Source organism: Ascaphus truei, chromosome 22, assembly GCF_040206685.1.
Source record: "Ascaphus truei isolate aAscTru1 chromosome 22, aAscTru1.hap1, whole genome shotgun sequence".
Taxonomy (NCBI): domain Eukaryota; kingdom Metazoa; phylum Chordata; class Amphibia; order Anura; family Ascaphidae; genus Ascaphus; species Ascaphus truei.
Genome location: NC_134504.1, coordinates 19,323,579 through 19,346,483, shown reverse-complemented (window position 1 = coordinate 19,346,483; position 22,905 = coordinate 19,323,579). Strand labels below are relative to the sequence as shown.

At 49.3% G+C, this 22,905-nt stretch overlaps 1 protein-coding gene across 1 annotated transcript in view; it reads right to left on the bottom strand.

The window, feature by feature from the left end:
* LOC142472496 (uncharacterized) overlaps positions 1–22,905 on the bottom strand; it is a 664,758-nt gene that overhangs the window by 635,427 nt on the left and 6,426 nt on the right. The window contains exon 3 of the mRNA XM_075579553.1: positions 2,963–3,076. Coding sequence (XP_075435668.1) covers positions 2,963–3,076 — 114 coding nt within the window. The remainder of the gene's footprint in view (positions 1–2,962; positions 3,077–22,905) is intronic.

Genomic DNA, 22,905 nt, shown 5'->3' with positions numbered 1-22,905 from the left:
GCTAACAAATATATCTAAAAATCAACATAAATAATTATACAATGAAAAACAGATTATTATGTGACTAAATATAGGACAGCTGCCAGGTAACAAAACTAACCCAAACACAGTTAGTGGAAAACACAGAGAAAACAATACAGACCGGCACCTCAATTGTCCAAAAACCGAAAAATAAGTCCAATGATGTACTGCAATGTCCAATGACGGTGATCCGGTTGCTAGACCGCAGACTCCACAACAGCAATCGTGGTATATAATGCAGGGAAGATAAAAAGAGAAATCATAGCGTGACACTGCATATAAAAAACATGTAACTCACAAAGACAAGACATACACCACTAACAACACTGACAGAAAGGCTGACAATAAAACAGAGATTTATTAGAACAATAACTAAAAAATGGCAGTGAACTATGGAGCAGGTCTAGGATCCGGTGTTTAAAACCGGAATCCTACTTACAGCAATCCAGAGTGTTTAAGACAGTGGTAGCAAGAGCTGCAGTCCGGTTTCAGCTGTTTCTAGGCGCGTGGTGCTTCTGTAATGGCCGCCAGCGCGTCCTCCGATCACTCCCAGGCCGGGCGTCTCTGCAGGCCAACCCTCGCGAGATTTTCCGTCCGATATGACGTCACTCGCTGGGTGGAGCTAATCGCCGCCGCGTACTCCTCGCCACACTTCTCTACCGTCTGCTGGAACTGAGGATTGATGCAGAGGTCTGCTCCTTATGCTGTTCACTCTCTTGAGAGACAATCTATCTCCACCAATCGTGTATCACCTGCCATTACATAAGGAAAGCCTGGACTGTGCTAACTACCCCCTGAAGAAGTGCGCATGCGCACGAAACGCGTTGGGTGTTTTAGAGATCATTTGGAGAGTGAACAGCATAAGGAGCAGACCTCTGCATCAATCCTCAGTTCCAGCAGACGGTAGAGAAGTGTGGCGAGGAGTACGCGGCGGCGATTAGCTCCACCCAGCGAGTGACGTCATTTCGGACGGAAAATCTCGCGAGGGTTGGCCTGCAGAGACGCCCGGCCTGAGAGTGATCAGAGGAGGTGCTGGCGGCCATTACAGAAGCACCACGCGCCTAGAAAAAGCTGAAACCGGACTGCAGCTCTTGCTACCACTGTCTTAAACACTCTGGATTGCTGTAAGTAGGATTCCGGTTTTAAACACCGGATCCTAGACCTGCTCCTTAGTTCACTGCCATTTTTTAGTTATTGTTCTAATAAATCTCTGTTTTATTGTCAGCCTTTCTGTCAGTGTTGTTAGTGGTGTATGTCTTGTCTTTGTGAGTTACATGTTTTTTATATGCAGTGTCACGCTATGATTTCTCTTTTTATCTTCCCTGCATTATATACCACGATTGCTGTTGTGGAGTCTGCGGTCTAGCAACCGGATCACCGTCATTGGACATTGCAGTACATCATTGGACTTATTTTTCGGTTTTTGGACAATTGAGGCGCCGGTCTGTATTGTTTTTTCCTACATTGGGCAATAAACTGTCGCCTAGTGTGCTTAAACCCATTCAGTCGCTAGGTCGTTCTTTCCCAAATTAATTGGTTCATATAAATGTGGGAGATGCAAAGTTTGTCCAAACATGTTGCAAGCTACTCATTTCTCTAATTCAGATGGGACACGTAGATTTAAGATACATTCTTTTTTCTCATGTTTCTCTGACTATGTGATCTATCTACTGACTTGCCGTTGTACTAAACAGTACGTCGGCTTAACAAGTCGTATGCTTAAGGTTAGGATCCTAGAGCATCTCAGATTGATCCGTAGTCATTACATGTTACATCCTGTGTCCAGACATCTTAATTCATGTCCATTGGGCTGTGCAGGGTCATTCCAGTGTGTGGCAATAGAACACATTGCATTACCCTTACGGGGTGGTGATAGGATGAAAATCCTCCACCAAAGAGAAGCACACTGGATTTTTACTCTCAACACGTTGCAGCCCAATGGACTGAATGTTGATTGGGATTTAAGATGTTTTTTATGATTGCATTTTTCAAAAGCTTATTTAGACAATGTATTTTTATAATATGATGTTGTTTATTATGTCATGAATACTTCTGCTCCTTCTGCCCCCTCCCTCTCCCCCTTTTTTCCCTTCCTTCCCCTCCCTCCTTTTCCTTAGCCCCCTCCTTATCCCTTTTCTCTGGGCTTTGTGATGCATTCAAGATCTTATTCTACTAGTACCATATAATTATAAAGTACAAAATCGATAGATCATGTTTCAATAGACCCAACTACTTTTGCAACATTAACTTTATGTTTTTATTTTTCATTTTATCATGTTTTCAGCTAATGAGTATCATCAAGAGACTGTTTGAAACTGTTCTTTAATATATAAAATGAGAACACTATTTGCAATGTTTAAATACATATGGTTGCTATATGTTATTATGCAACCAGTGAAACAGATACGTTTTTTACTTGATGACCACAGCTGTTACGATTTTAATTAAGTCCCTGTTCGCGGGGTTTGTGCTTTAAATATAGGGCTTGCAGGCACCCTCCTTACTCCCAGAAGAAGCGCCAGTAGAGCGTGAAACGCGTAGAGGAGGAGGCTGTGCTGCAGCCTGCTGTTCCATCTGTGTGTTGCCAATAAAGCTTTGATGTTCAAACCTGGATCCTGACGTCATTGGGCTGTGTGTTGTCGCTCCGGATTCGTCTCTCTCTTTCCATGTTGCCATTGCCGGATGCACGCTGTGGGATTAACCTTTGAAGAATCGTTGGACCCAGGACGGATGAGCTGACAGGGGTAAGATTGCCGTTTTGCCCCTGAGCCCCAACCTTGATAGTGGTCCCCATACATTCCTTGCATTTTCCCTCCAGCCCTGCACACTCTAGTGTGTTTTCATTACCCAGCGCTAGCCTCAAGAGCGCATGACAGCTACACATCTCTACATTTGTAAAACAAATTGAATAGAAAACAAGTGAGGATACAAGGTTACTTACCACCAACAGCAAATGAATCTATTTCACTCTTTATTGAGGTCAGATGATCCTCAGTATTCGGTTCTTCTTTCTCCAACTTAATTTCTAACAGATTCGGTACAACCGCTGAAAACCCTGGCAATAAGTAAAGGAAAAACCCATCATGTAAAGCTGGGATTTGGGGCTCTTCTTGTGATTTCACCCGCTGATATCGCTAATATAATACCCGTCGTAAAGAAATGTTTTACTAGCCGTTCTGACAGAAATTTACAAAAATAGTTTATATTACATCTTACCTGCTAATTGCTCTATAAAAACATAATATGAATTAGTTTGGGGGTTTGACTGATGTCACATATGGCACACCTGTGAGCATGTGACCTGTACAAAGGTTAATACACACAGCTATCTAGCTGATTCCCTTTTCTCCATGCATGGACCCTCCAACAAACAATATCTCCCTGTGAGGAATCCGCTCCTGTGTTTTGGCTGGAACTCATCCCTGCATAGCTGCAGAGTTTCCAGACAACCCCTCCTTGTTGCTGCAATCAAGAATCACCTGTTCTGGACTCACTCTGCAGTCTCCTTCATGCTGCTTGCTATGCAGTTCTGTCCCTATTGACTGCCCATGCTATTTAGGGTTAGTCCTTCCCCCCAGGAAGTGGCTAAGCATAATCAAAGTCTGTTTGGATGTAACTGTGCTTGCTACAAGCAATCTGCCTGGCCATTCTGTTCCTGTGCTGTAGCACTGGATCCCCAGTGCTAAGCTTCTAGTTCCTGTGGCCTGCCGCTTATTCCCCTTGCAGAGGCCTTCGTGCTGTCCTACCCCTGTCCTCCTTTCAGGGGTCTTTTTCCTTTGCTGAAGTGGTTTTGCTCCAAGTTCTTGGTTTCTACGCTGAAGTGCCACGCATCTGCCTTCCCGTTGCCGACCCTCGCTCGTATCCACTATCACCGCTCCTGTGCCGCCTGCCTTGACCCCAGCCTGGATAACGTTTACACTGCTGTCTCCTATCCTGACCTTGGCTATGTCTGACCATGGAATCCGCACTCTGGACCTGACTCCGTGGCCTAAGGTCGGTGCATATACATCCCCACCTCAGCCCCGCGGTCTGGTCTCGGTTTGTGGCGAGCACGATCATTACACTCCCCTCAATCCGCCCCAATATACTATCTGTCATGAAGGGCACACTTGTGAGGATGTGACAAATATGCAACCAGGGTTAATGCATCTCCTTCGCAAGGTACTTCAAATGACTTAATATTTACCCTTACTCCATTACAACATATATTTAACTTGCTACCACCACCACCAACAGAATTATTAAATGTACGTACAGAGTCTGTGGTCTCTGTTTACTAAGGAAACTATACACTTACCCATCCGCAGTAACGGAGTGGGAAGGAACACATATACGAGATGGAATGTCCAAATAATTGACATGGTGTCCGAAACAGTGGCTTCTGGATTTAGCCACCTGGAGGCAAATTCAGCCATTTTGTGGTTTGTTATGGAAGCCATGAAGTCTATCGATGGGTGACCACATTGTTTTACTATGTCCATGAATATTTGTGGACACAACTCCCATTCTCCTGCTAGGACAGTTTGTCTGCTCAAGAAATCTGCCTTTATATTTTGGTCTCCTGAAATGTAAGTGTAACCACCGCCGCAGCTCCTGCCGGATTCCGCCCGGCTGACGCGTCACACGGCAGAGCCACGCACCCGCGCATGGCCAAGCCGGTGCGCGCACGCCCTGAAGGGCGCCTCCCACAGGGAGGAATCTCGGCCGCACGTCCGTGTGACGCCAGCGCTCCGCGCTGCGCATCGCGCACAGGTCGCCCGGTACCCAATTACCAGGCAAGTCTCACCTGTAGGCTGTTCAGCCACTTAACTCCCTGGCGCCTTTGGAGGGCCTGATAACACCCCTGCAAGGTAATTGGATCCTTCTTCCATATATACCTACTGTACTCCTGTCTATCCTCCCCTGCTGAGCATAAACTCCTGTTTATGCATTGTGCTCACTGCTGTTGTTTCGTTGTGTCTTGATCCTTGCTTGCCTTTGACCTGTCTGTTCTCTCCTGTCCTGACCTTTGGCTGTTCTACGGATTCCTACACTCTCCAACGCTTTAATCCCGGCTTTGTCCCTTGACTATTCTACCTTCTCTGATCCTGGACCTTGGCTACGGACATCTACCATCCTCCACTCTCCCACCCAGAACTACGGCAAGTACCCTGATTACTCTGACCTCTCCAGCCCTACTACGCTGTACGACTTCAACTACGCATTCCGGACCGGACTGCGTGGTTGTTGTTCGGTGTCTTTCCATCCCCAACTCAGCCCTGCGGTCTTCAGTCCTGTTTGTGGTGAGCGCAGCATGACAGTAAGCTGCTGAAAGATGGGGAACTGCCTGTTCCACCCATCTCATGATCTGTGATACCTCTCGGAGGGCTTGTACACTTCGTGAGCCCCCTTGTCGGTTGAAATAAGCCACTGCTGTGACATTGTCCGACAAATGGAAGGTCCCTTAGGAGTGAACTCATTTTTTTAATTGCACAGAATACTGCACGTATTTCCAGGATGTTGATCAGTAACTTGGTCTCCTTTGATGACGATTGTCCTTGGGCCGATCTGTTTTTGCAGAAGGCCCCCTGTCCTGTTATACTGGCATCTGTAGAGAGTATATTCCATGAACGTGGAATCATAGACCTTTCTTTGTAAAGACTTCATCTTGTAGATGCCAACAGTGCAATTCTATCTTGCAGTTTTGGAAACCTGGTCTTGCCACGTTGAGTAAAGTTGACCTGTAGCTATCCGAGATGCAATCTGGTCCATGGAGCTATGTCTATGACCGAGTATAGAAGGCCTATAAGGTGCATAAACTCAAAAAGTGTACACCTGTGATATTACAGAGGTACAGAAACTAAAATAATCTGTGGCATACACTTCATTGTTAACCAGAGCTGGAGAAACAACAGAGTACTGTATGAAAGCTCATCGGAGAGGGTAGCCAGAATTGTCATTCAGTTGACAAAGTGATACTGTACATGCTTCAAATAATCCAAGTGTATGCTCCAACATTAAATCACAAAGACAGTGAAGTGGAAGACTTCTACCATGATATAAACCAACGTAAGAAAGGAAATTGTCACCTCAAGGTCATTATGAGAGATCTCAATGCAAAGATTGGTGTCAAGCAGAAAAACGAAGCATCAGTTGGTAAGAACGATTACGGTAACAGTAATGAATGTGTGGACAGACTGGTAGAATATGAAAACTTCTACATCCTGAATTTATTATATACCAAATGGAATCAATAATGAAATGGACGATATCCCAACTAGGAATAAACACGTTTGAAGACTGCACAATGTTTAACAGTTTTGACACAAGGAATGATCACTGATTGGTTCGCTGCAAATTACATCAGAATGCACTATGGAAAGAAGATTTATTAAAAAGAAGACTAAAACAAATCAACATCAAGAATCTCAACAATAACAGCAGATAATTTGAAGTAGAGTTGAAAATTAGGCTTGTGCTACTGGGTGTATGATGGGGCTTCCAACAGTAAAGTAGAAGGCGGTTGTAGGGCAAGGTTTGGGAGGAAATATGAGGAGCTCCGTTATTGCCATGTTAAGTTTACATTGGCGTAGGGCCATCCAGGTTGATATAGCAGAGAGACATTCAGAAACTTTGGTCTGTACAGCAGGTGTAAGGTCAGGGGTTGAAAAGTAAATTTGTGGGAGGCACACGCAGCGCCGAGGAGGTTGGGTGCTCTCTGAAACAGCTGCGTGGACTCTGCGGACTAATTAGCCATCTAAACTTTTCTCCCCGGCGAGGTTTGACATTCTCGAGGACCCCCCTAGGCCCCGTTAGACCTAGTGGGAGAATAAGAAATTTAAGAGACAGATGATTTCCTCTCAGCCTCAATGTTGCTTTTGTTAAAAAAAATTCTGTGGTTTTGAAATGTTTCTATTTTAGGTTTTATTCTATACTCCCAGTTATTATTGTTTGAAGCCATCTACCTCGCAGGAAGAGCGAGAATATTGAATCTTAGGCCTCGGTCCCGCTGCGCTCGGTGGCACGGGCGGCCACACGCGAGTTCCCCACCAGCAGGGGAATCCTGTGGAGCCGGTCCCGGTCCCCCCTGGCTGCACAGCTTACTACACGCTGTAGCGCGTCAGCCGCTATGGGATACAAGAGAATGGTGATCCCTAGCGTTGACGCGTCACGTGGTGTGGCTGTGAGCCAATGGGGAGGGGAGGCTTCGGGAGGAGGAGAGGCTTCGGGGAGCGGGGAGGAGTGTGGAGTGAAAGCAGCGTGAGTGCCTGTCTGTGTGTGTATGTGTGTGCCTGAGTGCGTGAGTGCCTGCCTCTGTCTGAGTGTGTGTGTGTGTGTGTGTGTATATGAGTGCCTGCGTGTGTGTGTGCCTGTCTGTGTGTATGTGTGTGTGTGTTGCTTTACTTACATTCAATCAGCAGCCCGAGCCGTGGAGGGGGGGGGGGAAGAAGAGTAGCGGGTCCCTCCGCTCAAGCCACGCCCCCCCTTCCGCTCAAGCCTCCCACTCCCGCCCACCTCCCGCTCCGGTTCCCGCTCCCTAGAGACCGCATATCGCGGTCTGTATATGTCAGCGCCCCGCCTGTCTGTAGTGTGGGCGCGCTGACTCTGGGAGCGGGGCCTTAGCCTAAGACTTAGAGGCTGCTATGTGACCCGAAGGTATTATCCTCCCTTTTTTTTTTATTGCGGTTACTGTGAAAGGGGATTGAGGTTACGGATTAAGAGGTTTGGAGACAATAGTAAGCAGGAGTCCTTTAGCGGAGTTTGGAGTGCTCTGAAATCCTCAAGCCCCCCCCCCCCCCCCCCCCCGGGGCATTTTGTAGCCCTTTATTTTGGTCCACAAAAGGACCATCAGTTAACAGGTTTTAGGATGGATATTAGATATAATCTTTGTTGTTGTTTTTTGTGTCTGTTCCCCTTATCTTTCTCTTCCCCCCCCCAAGGTGTTCCCTCCCCAGTACCACCATAGATCACAGAGGAAGATGCGTCTTTCCTCTTTCGAAGCGGGTCGTAGTGAGTTCTCAAGTCCAGGTGACGACGTCTGTGCACCCACACTCCATTTTATATTTCACGATATCTGCAGAGCGAGTTATAATTTGTAAACCATGACTGCCCAACCACCCATTAAAGTAGTCTCTTTAAATGTAAAGGGACTGAACTCAAATAAAGAGAGGAGACTAGCTCTGAGAGAATTTAAGAAAATGCAGGCAGATATTTTATTTCTTCATGAAACCCATTTTAACTCCCTGGACCCTGGATTTTTCTTTGTGAAGAAAAAGGATGGATCTCTACGACGCTGTGTTGACTACAGAGGCCTTAACAAAATCACCATTAAAAACCGCTCCCTCTTACCATTGATTCCTGAACTCTTCAATCGCCTCCAAGGAGGCAACATCTTAACTAAATTGGATCTTCGTGGGGCCTACAATTTAGTAAGGATTCGCCAGGGCAACAAATGGAAAATGTCTTTCACCGTAATGGCCACTATGAATACCTCATCATGCCCTTCGGTCTCTGTAATGCTCCTGCCGTTTTTCAAGATTTTGTTAACAACATTTTTAGATATCTACTCAATCAATTTGTGGCCATCTGGATGACATTTTGATCTTTTCTAAATTTTCTCAGGAACATGTCAGCCATGTTAAACAGGTACTTCTACGCCTACGGGAAAACCTTTTGTTCGCCAAGCTGGAGAAGTGTCACTTTCAAACATCTTCAGCCTTTTGTGATGTATCATTTCTAACACAGATCTCACCATGGATCCAGCTAAGGTACAGGCGGTTGTAGAGTGGCCTCGCCCCAATACCCTCAAAGCCGTCCAGCGCTTCGTGGGCTTTGCAAACTGTTACCACAGGTTTATTCAAAATTTCTCCTCAGCAGTAGTGCCCATCAAAGCCTTAGCTAAGAAAGGTGCAGATCCGCCTCATGGTTGCCAGCAGCTATTCAAGCTTCTGATCATCTGAAGACCGCCTTTGTTTCTGCACTCATCCTTATCCATCCGGACCCCAAGCTACCGTTCACCTTGGAGGTACAGTAGATGTGTTGGACGTCGGAGCCGGTCCTATTCTGTCTCAGAGGAAGAACCCTCAAGCCAGACTCCATCCCTGTGCCTTTTTTTCCAAATAAATTCTTCAGTTGAACAGAATTATGACATTGATAACCGGGAACTCCTAGCAATCAAATTAGCTCTGGAGGAGTGAAGACATCTGTTGGAAGATACGGAGAACTGTTATGGATTACAGGTATTTTCTGGCATATACCGCATAATGAATACAGGTCACAGGTACATATATACGTAGTATCATAGTAAGGCCTAGTATAGCTTAGAGTATATTGTTAAATTCCTGGTTTTCTTGTCTTAGAAATAATAGCTTGTTTTGCTCAGAAGAGGCAGGATATTGGGACAAGTTACAAAGACATAAAAGGGGAACTTATAACGGTAAACATATAATATGTGAGGGTGTGGCCGAGGCTTTTTCAAGTGCAACATTTTGGTTTGTGTTCTCTGCTTAGAGCAGGATATAACTCACCATAAGGCGACACTTGATAAAGAGAGGTAGGATTGAACCCAGATTAGAACCCCATCACTATTTTCACCGACCACAAGAATTTGCTTTATATCGAGGGTGCTCGACGCATAGGATCTTGTCAAGCCAGGTGGTCACTTTTCTTCTCGCAATTCAATTTCATTATCTCTTTTTTTCCGGGTCCAAAAAATACCAAAGACGATGCTCTATCCCGCCAGTTCCTAGTAGACGACAAAACCGAGGATCAGCAGAAACCTATTCTTCCCTCCAAATACATTCTTTCTGCCAATTCGTTTGATGCTTTGAAAGACATTGTACAAAAGCAATCTCATATTCTGGGGGATTTTGTAGTTCCTGATGGTCGATTGTTTACCCCACCACCTCATTGGAAGAAGGTTCTGGAATGGGGTCACTTCTAAATCTTCTGGACATTCAGGAACTAGAAGGACCATGGATCTCGTGGAGCGGACCTTTTGGTGGCCCGGAATGCAAAAGGACAAAGAAATCATTGCTGCGTGCCCGACGTGCTTGGAATAAGACTCCCCAGAATAAACCACCAGGACTCCTTCGACCACTTCCCATTCAGGACCGTCCCTGGACACTCTTGTCCATGGACTGCATAGTCGAACTGCCATTATCTAAAGGGATGAACACCATCTTAGTTGTGGTAAATCGCTTCTCAAAGCATTCTCATTTTATTCCACTTAAAGGTCTCCCCAGCTCTCCCAAATTGGCAGACATCTTTGTCAAATAAATCTTTTGCCTCCACAGGGTACCATTGGTCATAGTATCCGATAGAGGTTCAGTTTATATTTAAGTTCTTGCTCTCCTTCTGCCAGCTACTGGGAATAGCACTACATTTTTGTTCTGGGAATCATCCAAAAAAACAACGGCCAGACTGAACGTACCAATTGTGACGATAGTGAGGGTTTGGCCCGGGATTAACGGGGTTACTCCCCAAGGGCCCCCCTCTAACCTCGCCAGGGAGACAAGGGGTTAACTGGGCTGAGGCCCAGAACTGTGACTTAACCCTTGTTAAATAACATGAAAATGCTTATTCCCCTGTGTAAATGATGTTGTTGCTGGATCAGGGTCTGCATAACCCACCCACTGGGACTTAAGGGGTTAATCTTATATGCAGTGCTGAATAAACAGTTACCTGAAAACTGGTAATTTGGTAACTGAGTAAGCCAGGACCCTGAGCCTTGGGGTACAGCCTCCGGGTCACCCCCCAAGTACACACATATTAAAAATATAACGTTGTCATAAGAAAAACATATATTTTTGATAAAGTGACTTTTTGTAGTTTTTGAAATACACAGGCAGAATGCTAATGGTGTGCTAATGTACAGGCAGAATGCCTGTCTTTATAATGCGTAAGGAACCAAATGGTGCCTCATATGAGTATTCACTGGAAGTGTATATCAACAGAGAGGTGTGATACATCGCCCTGATCAATAGGTAACTGACCTAATTGGTTATGCAAAAAGCAAAAGCCCACTTCAAAAGGTTTATTGACGTGGCCAGTTGGATGCTAAATAGGATATCCTGCTAGATTTGAGCCTGGCTTCCCAGGGGAATTGTTTATGCGGGAAGCAGGCAAAAGGAAGGGAAGGGTTTGTTATTCACACCTTCCAGCAAAAGGTACCCCCCAACAGGATATCAAAAGTGAGTAACTTTATTAAATATAAGAATACTATGAGATGTCCTTGGCTGAACCGGCTAAGAATTACATAAGTGTATTGGCGAGAGTAAGCCGATCTTGGGAAGTCTAAACATTGAATATGTAACTGCTGCTAAATGCCAGATATTAATATCTCTATTAATGTTCATATTACAATGTAATGATGGGTCTCTCTACGAGCGTCAGGTGTCCCAGAATGCAGTAATATATCTCACCTGACTGTGTGTATAACGGAACGGAAGTTATGCAATGATTTGCAGTAAATATGAAATTTTGGTTGAGTCTGAGGAACCCCTGGGGTGATGAGCAGGAAAGGCTAGAATTTACAAACCTGATCATCAAAGACTATTGGACTAATTGCTTATGCTTGGCCCAACGGACAAAAGGAATTAACCAGAGGAAGTGGAACTTTTCACACGGACCACCTAGCTTCAAAAGCTTCAAAGAGGATTTTACTAGACGGCACGGGGCCGTAAACTGGGAAAGAGGAGGTTAAAATGATATATAAGTCAAAGGCACCCTTTTATCCAGGTTGTTCATGTTCATGCTGTTCATGCAAAGTCTGCAGGCCTGCATGTTATCAGGCCTGTTGTTCTATACCATCTTGATTGCTGAGAAGAAATGCCATGCAATGTCTTGGGCTGATTGCTGCATGAAACTGCCAGTCCAGCTGGGACTGTTTTCATTATTTTCATCTTTTAAGTAAGTGTCTATATTTTGCCTGTTATTTGTACATATTTGCTGTGTTCACCTTTATCAAGGAATAAAATCACTTTATTATATCTTAAGTCTCGTCCCAGTTCAAACCCAGGTATATATATATTTATATATATAGTTTTGGTGTAAATTACAGCCTGTCGCAAGCTCTCGTGACAGGCTTGTAATTAACTGGTGGCAGCGGCGGGACTGAACTGGACATGGATTACAGTATTCTGCGGGGTACTGTGATCCAGTGGGAACTTGATGGTAATTGCAAGTTCCTGGGACTAAAGATATTGAACACACAGTGTACAACATATAACACAAGATATGGCACCTCCTCACTGTTCCCCTACTTGTGAGAAGCATTTCCTCCAGAACCAAAGTGCCGGCCATCCGTCTGACTGGAGCCGGGCACAGAGACCAGAGGAGTGCATCAAGTCGGCGCGGGGAGCAGCAGCCAGCAAGGCTGAGAGAGAGACAGCAATCGGTGAGCATGAAACCCGGCAGGCTGAGCAAAGATCCACAGCTGCAGCTGCTGTAACCATCACACCGCCCGGAGAGCAGGGAAGGGACCCAGCTCCGGGACGGCAGAGACTTGTGGAGGGAGCGGGTGGTCTTGCACCAGGAGAGGTATTGGCCGTTGCGGCGGCCAGTCCATTTTACCCAGAATTGCTGGCCCTGATGTTTGCGCAGGGAGAGATGTCCCCAGCAGAGCGGCTCGAGCAGCTGAAGCTGGCGATGATCCGACCCGCTTATCCCCTCCCAGAGCCCGGCGCTCAAGCCTCGCCGCTCTGGACTCCATTGCCCCTTGGTGGTGTTAGTCCACCGGCGGCGGAGAAGCTCTGGAATGAGCCCGGCGCTCAGGCAACTCCGCTCTGGACTCCGTTGCCCCTTGCTGGGGTTAGTCCACTGGTGGCGGAGAAGCACCGGCAGTCGCTGCGGCACTGCCAACAAATGGGCCACAATAATGCCCAGTGCGCTGACCGTGCGCGGTCAGGCGAAGAAGCCCCTCAGGGCCAACGCTCACGAGCTGCGGAAAAGATGACCCAGTTAGCGGCATCCTCTGATGGCTCCCGCCCAGCCGGGGCGACAACCCTCCGCGGGACGTCTCCTGGAGAACCTGGACGGGCTGCATCAGCAACAGCGGCGGAGAGCAGCGGCCATCCACCTGATCCCGGCGGAGAACCAGCGGCGGCGGCAGAGAAGACGCCGCCACTCCGGCATCCTGCCGGCGGCAGTTTTATTTGGGGGGAGGGACAGGGTTTGCGGGAGCGGGTTATTTTACCAAGTTTGCATGGAGCTGTGTTCCTCCACAAAGACCTGGGACCCTTGTCCTGCACCGTTTTACCTGTACCCAACCCGGGCGCTGTTGCGGCAGTGGCCCGGTGCTGCCCAGCCCAGATGGGGCCGGCGGCGGCCGCTCCAGTCCCCCTGCAATTGGGACCAACGAAGGCGGCGGTCTCTGCGGGGACCAGCAAGGTAAGCCAGACCAAGTCGCAGACTGACCCTGACTTATTGTTCCCTATGACTGTACCCTGTTGTTTCACTATAGGGGTGACCGGGGGGTGGCAGGAGATAGGGGTACCAGGGGAGGGGAAGGAAGGGCAGCAAGTGAGCCAGCCAGATTTCCCCATTACCTTGGCGGGGCAGCAAGGGGACTCTCAGTTAAGAGCCCCAACGTTGCAGCCTTGCTCTGGGCTGGAGGTATCAGGGGTTGTGGCAAAGTTAGACCACCCCCGGATTACGTGCCAGCCAGGAGCTAAGGTGGGTGCATCTGCACCAGCAACCCTGAGCTCATCCCCGGTAATGGGGAGACAGTGTCAGGGAGATGGCCTCACTCAGGTGTCCCTAGGATCCAGGTTAGGATTAGCTAGGGAAAAGCGGAGTGAGGGGAGGCTGCAGGTAGGTAGCCAGCATCAGTTCTCAGGGGTGGTGAAGGAAGGGCAGATTGTAGGGCCGCCAGGCTTCCCCATTACCTGGGCAGAGCAGCAAGGGGACTCTCAGTTAAGAGCCCCACTGTTGCAGCCTTGCTATGGGCTGGAGGTACCAGGGGTTGTGGCACAGTTAGACCACCCCCGGATTACCTGCCAGCCAGGAGCTAAGGTGGGTGCATCTGCACCAGCAACCCTGAGCTCACCTCCGGTAATGGGGGCACAGCTTCAGGGAGAGGGGCTAGCCCCGTTAGCACCCAGCTCTAGGGTAGGATTGCCTGGGAGAGGGTTGGGTGGGCCAGTGGGCACCGGGGAGGGAAGGCAGCAAGTGAGCCAGCCAGTTTTCCCAGTTGCCCTGGCAAAGCCTCAGGGGGTGTCTCAGATCAGCAACCCCCTGTTGCAACCTTGCTATGGGCTGGAGGTACCAGGGGTTGTGGCACAGTTAAACCACCCCCAGATTACCTGCCAGCCAAGAGCTAAGGCGGTTGCATCTGGAGAGATGCCCCTGGGCTCATCCCCGGTAATGGGGAGACAGTGTCAGGGAGATGGCCTCACTCAGGTGTCCCTAGGGTCCAGGCTAGGATTAGCTAGGGAGAAGCGGAGTGAGGGGAGGCTGCAGGTAGGTAGCCAGCAGCAGATCTCAGTGAGAGAAGGAGGGCTAGTGGTAGCCAGGGAGGGAAAGCATCAGGTAGTGACGCTAGAGTTTCCCATTACCCTGGCAGAGCCCCAGGGGGTTTCTCAGATCAGCAACCCCCTGTTGCAGCCTAGCTATGGGCTGGGGGTATCCGGGGCAGTGGCAGGCTTGTGCCACCCCAGGGATACCTGCCAGCCAAGCGCTAAGGCGGTTGCATCTGGAGAGGTGCCCCTGAGCTCATCCCTGGTAAGGGGGAGACAAGTTCAGGGAGGTAGGTGCACTCAGGTAGTTCCAGGGTCTGGGGTAGGATTGCCCAGGGAGGAGAGGAGTGCAGGTGGGCTGCAGGGAGGTAAGCAGCAGGCTGAGGTGCTGGGCCTAGGGGAGGCTAGGCAGGGAGGCACCGTGGAGCAGGGGGAGATAGGAGGTCAGTGGGGTGTCAGGCAGCTGGCAGAAGCTAGGGATGGGCCAGGTAGGCAGAAGGTCCCTTGTTCTGACTGGCCAGGAGTGACCCCGCTGATAGATTCCCCCGGGTCCCCAAAGGAAGGGCTGTGGGTAGATAGGCAGCCAGGGAGGAGAGTCAGGAGTATAGCGGAGCAGCTACGGGTGGGCACAGAGCCAGGGCAGGTAGGGTCCCTACAGACTAGTGACATAACCCTTTCCCAGACTTGGTTGACAGGGAAGCGACGGTCTGTGCTGGATAGCTGGTCTCCTGCAGATGCAGAGACATGCCAGTCTCTGGGCAGTGTGCAGCCTGGACTGCACAGGAGCCCCTTTCACCATGGACTTGGTTCCCAAGGCACTGGGTGGGGGGCAGAGGGAGGCCAAGGAGAATGCCCGGCGTTGCAGGATCTGGACTTTACCATCCACGGTGTACTGGTCAATGCCGGAGGACAATTTTGCCAGGCCAATCCCTCAGGACGTATTGAGGGCGTCAAGGGCGCCAGTGGTACCCCAGTGCCTGGGGGAGGCGACTGGGGCACCAGGGCCCCATTGAGCCGGGGAGGTGTGACGATAGTGAGGGTTTGGCCCGGGATTAACGGGGTTACTCCCCAAGGGCCCCCCTCTAACCTCGCCAGGGAGACAAGGGGTTAACTGGGCTGAGGCCCAGAACTGTGACTTAACCCTTGTTAAATAACATGAAAATGCTTATTCCCCTGTGTAAATGATGTTGTTGCTGGATCAGGGTCTGCATAACCCACCCACTGGGACTTAAGGGGTTAATCTTATATGCAGTGCTGAATAAACAGTTACCTGAAAACTGGTAATTTGGTAACTGAGTAAGCCAGGACCCTGAGCCTTGGGGTACAGCCTCCGGGTCACCCCCCAAGTACACACATATTAAAAATATAACGTTGTCATAAGAGAAACATATATTTTTGATAAAGTGACTTTTTGTAGTTTTTGAAATACACAGGCAGAATGCTAATGGTATGCTAATGTACAGGCAGAATGCCTGTCTTTATAATGCGTAAGGAACCAAATGGTGCCTCATATGAGTATTCACTGGAAGTGTATATAAACAGAGAGGTGTGATACATCGCCCTGATCAATAGGTAACTGACCTAATTGGTTATGCAAAAAGCAAAAGCCCACTTCAAAAGGTTTATTGACGTGGCCAGTTGGATGCTAAATAGGATATCCTGCTAGATTTGAGCCTGGCTTCCCAGGGGAATTGTTTATGCGGGAAGCAGGCAAAAGGAAGGGAAGGGTTTGTTATTCACACCTTCCAGCAAAAGGTACCCCCCAACAGGATATCAAAAGTGAGTAACTTTATTAAATATAAGAATACTATGAGATGTCCTTGGCTGAACCGGCTAAGAATTACATAAGTGTATTGGCGAGAGTAAGCCGATCTTGGGAAGTCTAAACATTGAATATGTAACTGCTGCTAAATGCCAGATATTAATATCTCTATTAATGTTCATATTACAATGTAATGATGGGTCTCTCTACGAGCGTCAGGTGTCCCAGAATGCAGTAATATATCTCACCTGACTGTGTGTATAACGGAACGGAAGTTATGCAATGATTTGCAGTAAATATGAAATTTTGGTTGAGTCTGAGGAACCCCTGGGGTGATGAGCAGGAAAGGCTAGAATTTACAAACCTGATCATCAAAGACTATTGGACTAATTGCTTATGCTTGGCCCAACGGACAAAAGGAATTAACCAGAGGAAGTGGAACTTTTCACACGGACCACCTAGCTTCAAAAGCTTCAAAGAGGATTTTACTAGACGGCACGGGGCCGTAAACTGGGAAAGAGGAGGTTAAAATGATATATAAGTCAAAGGCCCCCTTTTATCCAGGTTGTTCATGTTCATGCTGTTCATGCAAAGTCTGCAGGCCTGCATGTTATCAGGCCTGTTGTTCTATACCATCTTGATTGCTGAGAAGAAATGCCATGCAATGTCTTGGGCTGATTGCTGCATGAAACTGCCAGTCCAGCTGGGACTGTTTTCATTATTTTCATCTTTTAAGTAAGTGTCTATATTTTGCCTGTTATTTGTACATATTTGCTGTGTTCACCTTTATCAAGGAATAAAATCACTTTATTATATCTTAAGTCTCGTCCCAGTTCAAACCCAGGTATATATATATTTATATATATAGTTTTGGTGTAAATTACAGCCTGTCGCAAGCTCTCGTGACAGGCTTGTAATTAACTGGTGGCAGCGGCGGGACTGAACTGGACATGGATTACAGTATTCTGCGGGGTACTGTGATCCAGTGGGAACTTGATGGTAATTGCAAGTTCCTGGGACTAAAGATATTGAACACACAGTGTACAACATATAACACAAGATATGGCACCTCCTCACTGTTCCCCTACTTGTGAGAAGCATTTCCTCCAGAACCAAAGTGCCGGCCATCCGTCTGACTGGAGCCGGGCACAGAGACCAGAGGAGTGCATCAAGTCGGCGCGGGGAGCAGCAGCCAGCAAGGCTGAGAGAGAGACAGCAATCGGTGAGCATGAAACCCGGCAGGCTGAGCAAAGATCCACAGCTGCAGCTGCTGTAACCATCACACCGCCCGGAGAGCAGGGAAGGGACCCAGCTCCGGCACGGCAGAGACTTGTGGAGGGAGCGGGTGGTCTTGCACCAGGAGAGGTATTGGCCATTGCGGCGGCCAGTCCATTTTACCCAGAATTGCTGGCCCTGGTTTGCGCAGGGAGAGATGTCCCCAGCAGAGCGGCTCGAGCAGCTGAAGCTGGCGATGATCCGACCCGCTTATCCCCTCCCAGAGCCCGGCGCTCAAGCCTCGCCGCTCTGGACTCCGTTGCCCCTTGGTGGGGTTAGTCCACCGGCGGCGGAGAAGCTCTGGAATGAGCCCGGCGCTCAGGCAACTCCGCTCTGGACTCCGTTGCCCCTTGCTGGGGTTAGTCCACTGGTGGCGGAGAAGCACCGGCAGTCGCTGCGGCACTGCCAACAAATGGGCCACAATAATGCCCAGTGCGCTGACCGTGCGCGGTCAGGCGAAGAAGCCCCTCAGGGCCAACGCTCACGAGCTGCGGAAAAGATGACCCAGTTAGCGGCATCCTCTGATGGCTCCCGCCCAGCCGGGGCGACAACCCTCCGCGGGACGTCTCCTGGAGAACCTGGACGGGCTGCATCAGCAACAGCGGCCATCCACCTGATCCCGGCGGAGAACCAGCGGCGGCGGCAGAGAAGACGCCGCCACTCCGGCATCCTGCCGGCGGCAGTTTTATTTGGGGGGAGGGACAGGGTTTGCGGGAGCGGGTTATTTTACCAAGTTTGCATGGAGCTGTGTTCCTCCACAAAGACCTGGGACCCTTGTCCTGCACCGTTTTACCTGTACCCAACCCGGGCGCTGTTGCGGCAGTGGCCCGGTGCTGCCCAGCCCAGATGGGGCCGGCGGCGGCCGCTCCAGTCCCCCTGCAATTGGGACCAACGAAGGCGGCGGTCTCTGCGGGGACCAGCAAGGTAAGCCAGACCAAGTCGCAGACTGACCCTGACTTATTGTTCCCTATGACTGTACCCTGTTGTTTCACTATAGGGGTGACCGGGGGGTGGCAGGAGATAGGGGTACCAGGGGAGGGGAAGGAAGGGCAGCAAGTGAGCCAGCCAGATTTCCCCATTACCTTGGCGGGGCAGCAAGGGGACTCTCAGTTAAGAGCCCCAACGTTGCAGCCTTGCTCTGGGCTGGAGGTATCAGGGGTTGTGGCAAAGTTAGACCACCCCCGGATTACGTGCCAGCCAGGAGCTAAGGTGGGTGCATCTGCACCAGCAACCCTGAGCTCATCCCCGGTAATGGGGAGACAGTGTCAGGGAGATGGCCTCACTCAGGTGTCCCTAGGATCCAGGTTAGGATTAGCTAGGGAAAAGCGGAGTGAGGGGAGGCTGCAGGTAGGTAGCCAGCATCAGTTCTCAGGGGTGGTGAAGGAAGGGCAGATTGTAGGGCCGCCAGGCTTCCCCATTACCTGGGCAGAGCAGCAAGGGGACTCTCAGTTAAGAGCCCCAACGTTGCAGCCTTGCTCTGGGCTGGAGGTATCAGGGGTTGTGGCAAAGTTAGACCACCCCCGGATTACCTGCCAGCCAGGAGCTAAGGTGGGTGCATCTGCACCAGCAACCCTGAGCTCACCTCCGGTAATGGGGGCACAGCTTCAGGGAGAGGGGCTAGCCCCGTTAGCACCCAGCTCTAGGGTAGGATTGCCTGGGAGAGGGTTGGGTGGGCCAGTGGGAACCGGGGAGGGAAGGCAGCAAGTGAGCCAGCCAGTTTTCCCAGTTGCCCTGGCAAAGCCTCAGGGGGTGTCTCAGATCAGCAACCCCCTGTTGCAACCTTGCTATGGGCTGGAGGTACCAGGGGTTGTGGCACAGTTAAACCACCCCCAGATTACCTGCCAGCCAAGAGCTAAGGCGGTTGCATCTGGAGAGATGCCCCTGGGCTCATCCCCGGTAATGGGGAGACAGTGTCAGGGAGATGGCCTCACTCAGGTGTCCCTAGGGTCCAGGCTAGGATTAGCTAGGGAGAAGCGGAGTGAGGGGAGGCTGCAGGTAGGTAGCCAGCAGCAGATCTCAGTGAGAGAAGGAGGGCTAGTGGTAGCCAGGGAGGGAAAGCATCAGGTAGTGACGCTAGAGTTTCCCATTACCCTGGCAGAGCCCCAGGGGGTTTCTCAGATCAGCAACCCCCTGTTGCAGCCTAGCTATGGGCTGGGGGTATCCGGGGCAGTGGCAGGCTTGTGCCACCCCAGGGATACCTGCCAGCCAAGCGCTAAGGCGGTTGCATCTGGAGAGGTGCCCCTGAGCTCATCCCTGGTAAGGGGGAGACAAGTTCAGGGAGGTAGGTGCACTCAGGTAGTTCCAGGGTCTGGGGTAGGATTGCCCAGGGAGGAGAGGAGTGCAGGTGGGCTGCAGGGAGGTAAGCAGCAGGCTGAGGTGCTGGGCCTAGGGGAGGCTAGGCAGGGAGGCACCGTGGAGCAGGGGGAGATAGGAGGTCAGTGGGGTGTCAGGCAGCTGGCAGAAGCTAGGGATGGGCCAGGTAGGCAGAAGGTCCCTTGTTCTGACTGGCCAGGAGTGACCCCGCTGATAGATTCCCCCGGGTCCCCAAAGGAAGGGCTGTGGGTAGATAGGCAGCCAGGGAGGAGAGTCAGGAGTATAGCGGAGCAGCTACGGGTGGGCACAGAGCCAGGGCAGGTAGGGTCCCTACAGACTAGTGACATAACCCTTTCCCAGACTTGGTTGACAGGGAAGCGACGGTCTGTGCTGGATAGCTGGTCTCCTGCAGATGCAGAGACATGCCAGTCTCTGGGCAGTGTGCAGCCTGGACTGCACAGGAGCCCCTTTCACCATGGACTTGGTTCCCAAGGCACTGGGTGGGGGGCAGAGGGAGGCCAAGGAGAATGCCCGGCATTGCAGGATCTGGACTTTACCATCCACGGTGTACTGGTCAATGCCGGAGGACAATTTTGCCAGGCCAATCCCTCAGGACGTATTGAGGGCGTCAAGGGCGCCAGTGGTACCCCAGTGCCTGGGGGAGGCGACTGGGGCACCAGGGCCCCATTGAGCCGGGGAGGTGTGACGATAGTGAGGGTTTGGCCCGGGATTAACGGGGTTACTCCCCAAGGGCCCCCCTCTAACCTCGCCAGGGAGACAAGGGGTTAACTGGGCTGAGGCCCAGAACTGTGACTTAACCCTTGTTAAATAACATGAAAATGCTTATTCCCCTGTGTAAATGATGTTGTTGCTGGATCAGGGTCTGCATAACCCACCCACTGGGACTTAAGGGGTTAATCTTATATGCAGTGCTGAATAAACAGTTACCTGAAAACTGGTAATTTGGTAACTGAGTAAGCCAGGACCCTGAGCCTTGGGGTACAGCCTCCGGGTCACCCCCCAAGTACACACATATTAAAAATATAACGTTGTCATAAGAGAAACATATATTTTTGATAAAGTGGCTTTTTTGGAGTTTTTGAAATACACAGGCAGAATGCTAATGGTGTGCTAATGTACAGGCAGAATGCCTGTCTTTATAATGCGTAAGGAACCAAATGGTGCCTCATATGAGTATTCACTGGAAGTGTATATCAACAGAGAGGTGTGATACATCGCCCTGATCAATAGGTAACTGACCTAATTGGTTATGCAAAAAGCAAAAGCCCACTTCAAAAGGTTTATTGACGTGGCCAGTTGGATGCTAAATAGGATATCCTGCTAGATTTGAGCCTGGCTTCCCAGGGGAATTGTTTATGCGGGAAGCAGGCAAAAGGAAGGGAAGGGTTTGTTATTCACACCTTCCAGCAAAAGGTACCCCCCAACAGGATATCAAAAGTGAGTAACTTTATTAAATATAAGAATACTATGAGATGTCCTTGGCTGAACCGGCTAAGAATTACATAAGTGTATTGGCGAGAGTAAGCCGATCTTGGGAAGTCTAAACATTGAATATGTAACTGCTGCTAAATGCCAGATATTAATATCTCTATTAATGTTCATATTACAATGTAATGATGGGTCTCTCTACGAGCGTCAGGTGTCCCAGAATGCAGTAATATATCTCACCTGACTGTGTGTATAACGGAACGGAAGTTATGCAATGATTTGCAGTAAATATGAAATTTTGGTTGAGTCTGAGGAACCCCTGGGGTGATGAGCAGGAAAGGCTAGAATTTACAAACCTGATCATCAAAGACTATTGGGCTAATTGCTTATGCTTGGCCCAACGGACAAAAGGAATTAACCAGAGGAAGTGGAACTTTTCACACGGACCACCTAGCTTCAAAAGCTTCAAAAGAGGATTTTACTAGACGGCACGGGGCCGTAAACTGGGAAAGAGGAGGTTAAAATGATATATAAGTCAAAGGCACCCTTTTATCCAGGTTGTTCATGTTCATGCTGTTCATGCAAAGTCTGCAGGCCTGCATGTTATCAGGCCTGTTGTTCTATACCATCTTGATTGCTGAGAAGAAATGCCATGCAATGTCTTGGGCTGATTGCTGCATGAAACTGCCAGTCCAGCTGGGACTGTTTTCATTATTTTCATCTTTTAAGTAAGTGTCTATATTTTGCCTGTTATTTGTACATATTTGCTGTGTTCACCTTTATCAAGGAATAAAATCACTTTATTATATCTTAAGTCTCGTCCCAGTTCAAACCCAGGTATATATATATTTATATATAGTTTTTGGTGTACAATTACAGCCTGTCGCAAGCTCTCGTGACACCAATCAGTCCCGGGAACAGTATATCCAGTGTTTTGTGTCTGATACCCAAGATGACTGGTCTGAGCTCCTTCCCTGGGCCAAATTCGCACCTAACAATTTGCCCAATGAACTCACCTCTGAGTCACCCTTCATTAATTACGGATTTCACCCTCTACTTCTACCCATCTCCACATCCACTTCTGGGGTACCAGCTGCAGACAGAATCAATAGTTTTTAAAGGCTTTGGAGAAGGATTCAGCACAATCTCAAGAAAGCAACTACCAGACAAAAGGCGCAGGTGGATCGTCACCGAAGAAAGATCCAAGAGTTTAAACCAGGAGACAAGGTCTGGCTGTCATCTAAAAACATTAGACTCAAAGTTCCTACACTGAAACTGGTACCCAGATTTTTAGGACCATTCGTTATTTCCGAGAAAGTCAACCCGGTCGCTTACCGACTAAGCCTTCCGCCGTCTATGAGAATATCTTCTGTATTTCACGTCTCCCTACTGAAGCAGATTACTCGTAACTCTTTCTTCTGACTCTTCTTCACCTCCTCCTTGCCTCGTACAAGGCCAACAGGAATACGAGGTACAATCCATCCTGGATTCCAGCTCCTCCAGGAGGATCAATCCAATACTTGGTGCACTGGAAGGGTATCGGACCCGAAGAAAGGTCCTGGATTCCTCGTCTCCAGGCACCCAGACTACTCTGTCTCTTCCATCTGAGATACCCTGACAAGCCCACCAGGAGTCACCCAGAGGTCTCTC